The sequence below is a fragment of the Solanum dulcamara genome, chromosome 10, assembly GCF_947179165.1.
Source record: "Solanum dulcamara chromosome 10, daSolDulc1.2, whole genome shotgun sequence".
Taxonomy (NCBI): domain Eukaryota; kingdom Viridiplantae; phylum Streptophyta; class Magnoliopsida; order Solanales; family Solanaceae; genus Solanum; species Solanum dulcamara.
This window is the reverse complement of record NC_077246.1, coordinates 68,254,352-68,262,099: the sequence shown is the minus strand read 5'-3', so window position 1 is coordinate 68,262,099 and position 7,748 is coordinate 68,254,352. Positions and strand designations below refer to the sequence as shown.

The following is a 7,748-nucleotide window of genomic DNA, read 5'->3' as shown; positions in this document are numbered from 1 at the left end:
CTCGAAGGAAAATTACACTATTTATAGTAGATATTGAATTCCTTTGATTTTTTTCTGACACTATTTGGAAAAACATGGGTTCTTGCAAAACTGGAAATCCAATAACAGAGTTCACAAACTTCTTTTACAATCCATTCCTGTTATTGTTTGTTGGGAGATATGGAAATCTTAGAGTAGAATAAATTCTATTACTATCAGAATATCAAAAGATATAGATGTCATTAATGACTGAGTCCTTTCCTACTATAACTTTGGATGACTCTTGGCCTATCATATGTGATAAGATAGAAAGGACTTTATTTATTCTATGATACTAGAGCTTTATTTATTCTAGGCATAATGTATAAATATGTCATTTAATATGATCTCAGTTAATATTTATACGCCTCTAATTTTAAGTGTGCACAAGTAGGCACACACGTTTTATGTGGCATCAAACACATTGGACATCGTGTAAAATGCCAATTGCCACTAGGATGTCACGTAAGACGACGTGTGTGTCTACTTATTCAACTCCATACAAATTTAAATGTCTAGTTGTAGACACTCAAAGTCAGAGGGTGTATATGTTCGCTAAGATCAAATTAAAAAACATATTTATGTATTATGCCTTTATTCGATGATACTGAAGCTTTATTTATTTATTCTATGATACTTTTTCCCAAAATGTACATTATTTCGTATAGGCAGTTTTGCAACCACACAAAGGAAAATCTATATATAGTACTTAATAGTGAATTGTATATTCTCCATCTCTCATCATTCACCTTCGAGAGAAGTTGAGCAGAGAAGAATTTAAGAAGAAACTCAAGTAAACTCCACCTTAGCTTTTATAATGTATAAACAGACAAATCAAAGAGGTAATTATTTTTAAATGTTTTATATATTATCCCACCTTAGCTTTAACACATGTACCCTTTATATATATTGTACTTATATATAGTAATTTTGTTTATATGTACTTCTAGAAAGAGGGATGGCACACTCCATTGAGATGACCTCAATAGATGACCAAATTCCACTTCTTCCTCAAACTAAAAAAGATGAGGTCTCTCTCTCAACTATATAAATTTGTTTTTGATTTCATTAGCCCACTTTTATTTTAGAAGTTAAATATATAATCTAACAAACATTTTAAAATTTCCTACTCATCCTTTGCAATAGAAGAAAGGTGGAAAGTGAATGATCATTTAATGGATATTGATGAAATGTTTGAGGATTTAAACAATTCTTCTATTAAATCACGTACCATATTCAAAGTAAACATGGGGCTACGTCAATCAAATCCAGCTGCTTATACACCAAAGATGGTCTCTATAGGTCCTTACCATAAGAAAAATCCTCAACTTGGTCCAATGAAAGAGTACAAACTATTATACCTACGACGATTTCTTCTACGAAAAGTGGGGGTTGATGTGGAAAGTTGCATCAGTGAATTGGAGCAATTGAAGGAGAAAGCACTAAAGTGTTACGACGATATAGAAGACATTGACACTGATGAATTTTGCAAAATGTTGTTGCTTGATGGCTGTTTTGTGGTTGAGTTTATTCGAGAGCGTTGTCAAATGTATCCAGAAGGAGAAGAAGAAATTATCAACTTTGCTGGTTACATATGTCATCAAATATTCCGAGACTTGATGTTAGTAGAAAACCAACTTCCTTTCTTTGTCCTTAACCAACTTCATCACATGACAAAGCAAGATGATGAATTACCATTGGCAAAACTGGCGAATGTTTCGTTTATCTTTTTTATTGACTTGCCAAACATGATAAGAGTATCCTTTAGAGAGACAGAATGTAATGCAGAAAATATCAAACATTTACTTCATCTAGTACACCTATTTTCATGTCATGGCCGAAATACCATGAAAAAGTACTCGAAATATGACATAACGCGACAAAAGGCGATGCCAAATGCAACAGAGCTTTCTGAAGCTGGAGTTAGCTTCGTTAAAGTTGGTTATTCTCATAAAGAAGACAATCATGGGGATAACACAAGTTTCTTTGATATAAGATTCGAGAATGGATTGATGAAAATCCCGTATTTTGAAATCTTTGATTATACGGAAACCTTCCTACGAAATCTCGTTGCTTATGAACAACAATCATCTGATGTACTATCTACATATTTCAGTGATTATGTAACTTTCCTGGATCATCTTATCGACTCAGACAAAGATGTGAATTTGCTTCGCCAGAAAGGAATCCTAGAGAACTGGATGGGAGAGGACAAACAAGTGGCTAGCCTCTTCAACAGAATAGGAAATGGGGTTGGTGTTTATTCCAACTTCTATTACAATGAAGAATTTAAAAGAGCAATTGAACATTGTGAAAAGCCATGGAACAGTATGAAGGCAAATTTGAAGCATAATTATTTTAGTAGTCCTTGGGTAGGAGCTTCAACTGTGGCAGCTATCATAATCCTCATACTCACAACTATACAAACTATTCTAGCTTTCACAGGTCCCGTTAAGAAGTAGTATTTGTTGTAACTAAGTAACACAACTGTTGATTGAGTGAGTGTTTCCTCATTATGCAATTTGTGTGTTGATGAGCTTAATATTGTGTCACACCTGCATTATGGGGTAGGTTTAGATCTGACAATTTCAGTCCATATTATATTTCAATTGAGTAAATATGTGTTTCAATCTATTTTTGACACATAAAAATATAGACAAATATGGATATCCACATACAAACTTAGAGGTCGGGTCATGACGGAGATTCAGAATCAAGGTCGGGTCAAGATCAAAACTCGGATCCTGGGTCCGGGGTGGGGGTCGTGTCTCGGATCAGGATCGATAGTCAAGTCAAGGTTAGGAGTAGGGTCTCGAATTTGAGTCGAGTCTCAAGTCCAAGGTCGAGAGTCGGGTTAGGGTCAAGTCCTACATCCCAAATTAGGGTTGGGAATTGGGTCTCAATTTAGTATTGGGAGTCGGGTATTGGGTCACATGTCGGTATCGGGAGTTAAGTCATGGGTCCTGGGTGAAGTCGAGTCCTAGGTCAGGTTGGTAGTCAAGTTAAGGTTGGGAGTAAAGTCGTGGGTCTGAGTTGAGTCCCAGGTCAAGGTCAAATTCCATGTCTCGAATTAGGGTTGGAAGTTGGGTCTCGAGTCGGTGTTAGGAGTCGGGTCAGGAGTCCTTGGTCATTGTCGAGGTTAGAATCGAGAGTCAAGAATCAGGTTGGGGTTAAGAGCCGGATCTCGAGATGGGGTCAGGGTCGAGAGTTAGGGCCTAGTTGGGAATTGGGTATTGGGTCGAGAGTCGAGTCCTGTGTCAGGTTCGGGAAATGGTTTTTAGATAGGTGTTGGGAATCGAGTATCACGTCCTAGGTTGAGATCGAGAGTCGTATCTCAAATCAGGATCTAGAGTTAGATCCCTGGTCGAGGCCAGAAGTTGATGAGTCCCGGGACAAGGTCAAAAGTCGAGTCCAGGAATGAGGTAAATTTTGGTTCCTCGATCTCGGGTTAGGAACGATAGTCAGGTTCAAGTTCGGGGTCCGGATTTGGGTCGGGAATAAGGTTTTGGGTTGGGAGTTGAGTCTCATATCCCAAGTCATAGTCGAGTGCCATGTCGGGATTAGGAGTCGAGTCTCGGATCAAGATCAAGAGTTGAGTCCTGGTCAAAAGTTAGGTTCCAAATCCCAAGTCAGGTTGGGTCCTAGGTTGGAGTCGTGCCTCAAGTTGGGTCTAGAGTTGGGTCTTGGGTCCTAACATAGGACGTGATTGACATCCAACTCTAATTGTCTGTCGAGAAAACACTATAACTAACAGACTAGTTAACTAAACTGTCTTAATTAAAATAGAAATCTAATAATAGTTAACAATATTATTATGTCTGAGTCTGCGAATGAATACTAAAAGATTGTGACTGAAAAGTTTGGAAGCTTTACCATTAAAAGGGAGGAGAATTGAACCTCTTGTTCGTGGTTCGGGGTCAAACACATCTTGAATTTTAAATATTTGAGTTTTAAATTTTAAAAAATATAATTTACTAAATTTTGAATACATTATTTATATATATTTTATAAATTTCTTAATATAAATGTAGAATTTTGATACAAGTTTAGGATGAAATATGTAACCAAAACTTAGGTCAAAAGATATACAAATAGATAGAAATCGTCTATTATAATGTATAGTGTCATGACACACTTCTTCATCATCTTTGAGAGGAAAAAAATTGTGAGTAAATTATAGAGTGTCGTAACAAAATTTTAGTTGGAGTCAAGTCCATGACAATAAGTCAATACCTTTAGTCACGCCAAAGCCTCGAAAATAATTAAAACTCATTGACTTTGGGTCAACGGATTAATTTATCACTCTTTTATATCATTGGCCAACAATATTTTGTGTTGAAAGGCCAGAAAAAGGCCACGTATCAAGATATTGTTTTCAATTATTGATCTTGGGTGCGTGACACGGAGGAAAATATTTTTTTATCGAAAAATATATGTGCTTAATTAAAAATAAAAAAAATTGTCTTCAGTATATACACAAGACAATTAATATAAAATATCATTTGTAAAATTTGTTCTCTATTTCCACTCCGTCAGTCAATTTCCTTATTTTTAAGAAACTTAATTTTTTTAAAAAAAATAATTTTATAAATTTTAACCAATTAAACAAAAAAAAATTAAAAACTTTTTCAAAAAGAATATTTTCATCCCTACCAAACACACCCCTTTTTCCTCTTATAAAACCATTAGAAGCAAAGAGTAGAAGTGACCAACAAAAGAAGAAACAGAGAGACGAAAGAGCTAGGTAACTTTCTGCACCAACTCGTTTTATGCTAAACATTACAAAATAATTATTTATTCAAAATGACTCATAATTTTATTTGAGTCTTGAAATTCATCTTTTATTTTATATTTAGTGTTCGATATTTACTTTGAAGATTGACTAATTAGAATTCATGCGAGAAAGCCTTATATGAGAGTATGAAGTGCTCTCTCTGCTAAATGTAACTTCATTTATGGATCCTAACTCTGAGATTTCAGACAAGATTAAAAGAATATTTATCTCTCCATCATCACAAACTTCAGTGGGTTACTCATAGATAGCTGTGTATTCTTTTGGAAATGGTGTATCATATTACAATTGTAAATATTTTAACACAATACCATTTAGATACCATACTAATTTAAACTATAAACTATTTGAAACAAAAGTTTTTCGCATCGTAAATCAATGAGAAATTTGTGCTATATAACATAATTTTTTCACTCAATTTTCATCGAACCATCTTACTATAAAAAAACACAATGAAAAACAAATTCTCACTGAAATAGTGATAACTTCCTATTGTTTCTGTATAAAAACATTTTTTTTTCTTATCGAGTAAATCAAATTATTTGTAGAATAACAATCAAACATTTTTCAATCAAAAAATAATATTTTTTAAGTAGTAGTATCTCTCTTTTGTAGGAACTATACATCAAGAAAGGAAAGGTATCAAAGAGGAATGTCACACTCTATTGAGATCACTCCAATAGTTGACCAAATTCCTCTTCTTCACCAAATCAAAAAAGATGAGGTCTCTCTCTCTCAATCAACACAAATGCATTACCTTTTTTTCTTTTCATGAAATGCAAGGTGGGAAGTGTTTCAAGATTTGATGAGAATATTAAAATTTTATTATATCGTATCGTTAAATGATATAAAATGAAACACGGTAAACCAAATTATTTCAACATAGTCACAACTCACAAGGGATCTCAAGTTTTCTTTTTTCTTTTAGTAATGGTACTTTCCCTTTATTGGTTGGTTGGTATCTATTCTCTATTTTATAGTGCCCTTTCTCATTCTTTTTTCTTCCTTTTCCCTATGTATAATTTTTTTTTAAAAAGAGAGAACTTTAAACGGTAGCAACAACAACAATAACATATCCAGTAAAATCCAACTAAGGAAGGATAACTTCAAACGGTGAAAATACAAAAATTCATTATTTCTTCTCTTGCTAGGGATATATAAGCCACTTTTAGTTAGTGTTCATTGCTGATTCCATAATCCTTTTTGTAAATATCTCCATAGTATATTTTTTGCAAAAAATAATGAGTTTGTTCTACTAATTACAGATAGAAGAAGCAAGAAAAGTGGATCACTTAAAGGAAACAAATGATCAACATACCAATAAATCTGCAAATCAAATCATTGATGAAAAACTGAAGGATCTGGACAAAGGTGCATCTATAAAATTCACTTCCATATTTAAAGTAAATGTAGGGCTACGAAAATCAAATCCAGATGCATATACACCAATGTTGATTTCCATTGGTCCTTACCATAAAAAGAATCCACAACTTGGTTCAATGGAAAAGTACAAATTGATGTACCTACGACGATTTCTTCAGCGTAAAAAGGGGCTTGATGTGGAAAGCTGCATTACTGAAATTGAGAAACTGAAACGTATAGCACTAAAGTGTTATGATGATATTGAGAGCTTGGACAATGATATCGTTGATAAATTTTCAGAAATACTTTTACTAGATGGATGTTTCGTGGTAGAGTTTATTCGAGAGTGTAATGGAATGTTACCTAATAGAGAAGACAAAATTATAAGCACAAATTGTATGATAAACCTTGCACGTCGAGACTTGTTGTTACTAGAAAACCAACTTCCTTACTTTGTGCTCACCAAGCTTCAGTACATGACAAAGGAAGTTGATGAAGTACCATTCACAAAACTAGTGAAGGATACCTTTTTTTCTATATTACCTAAGATGGCCCCTGCATCCTATGTTGAATGGGAAAGTGATGCCAATAACATCAAACATTTGCTTCAAGTAGTACACATGTTGTCTCACCCTTCATACTGGGATTCTTTCCTGAGGATTGAGTATTTGAGTATGAAGATGATATCAAATAAAGACTACCAAACATGGCATGCCAACATTCCAAATGTAACAGAGCTTTGCGAAGCAGGAGTTAGATTTTCAAAAGTTGGAAATATTTATAGTAACCTTGAAGATAGGACAACTTTATTTGATATCAAATTTGAGAATGGGCAGATGAAAATTCCTTGTTTTGAAGTGGATGATGTAACGGAGACCCTCCTGAGAAATCTCGTAGCCTACGAGCAACAGTCATGTGATGTACTTGATAAACATTTCAGTGATTATGCAGTGTTCATGGATTACCTCATACACTCAGACAAAGATGTGAATGTGCTTCGTCAAAAAGGAATCATAACCAATCAACTAGGAGAGGACAATGAAGTAGCTAGCATCTTTAATAAAATTGGGCAAGGGGTCAACATCTCAAGTGATTTCTATTACAAAGAAGAATGCAGAAAAGTAATTCAACATTGTGAAAAACCATGGAACAGAATGAAGGCAAATTTGAGGCACAATTACTTCAACACTCCATGGGCAGGAATTTCAACTGTGGCAGCCATCATTCTCCTCTTACTCGCAGCTACACAGACTGTTCTAACTTTCATAAGCTTTATTAAGTAGTTGCTTTAATTATGTGTCATTGTTGATTTGTTTTGTTAATCCTCCACTACTCGATATAATATAATTTTGTGTTTTTATTGGATTAATATTGTATCCAAGTTGCATTGATGGATTATACACAGAGAGTTCAGGGGGCATAGAATGTGCTCCATCTTTAATTGAACTTCATCATTTATACCCTTTAAATCAGCAAACATGGATATGTTTGTTTTCTTGGCTAAAAACCGGTCCAAAATTCCATTATTAAACCAGAGAACAAACACTTAACTCATGACTCCACAAAAACATATGAA

General features: G+C 34.2%; 1 protein-coding gene across 1 annotated transcript; it reads left to right on the top strand.

The window, feature by feature from the left end:
* Window positions 1-1,178: 1,178 nt before the first annotated feature.
* On the top strand, window positions 1,179-7,541 carry LOC129869908 (uncharacterized). The gene is made up of 4 exons (XM_055944478.1): window positions 1,179-2,476; window positions 4,655-4,762; window positions 5,426-5,534; window positions 6,076-7,541. Exons 1-4 carry the CDS (start codon window positions 1,194-1,196, stop codon window positions 7,453-7,455), a joined length of 2,880 nt encoding a protein of 959 aa, XP_055800453.1. The 5' UTR covers window positions 1,179-1,193; the 3' UTR covers window positions 7,456-7,541.
* Window positions 7,542-7,748: the final 207 nt, after the last annotated feature.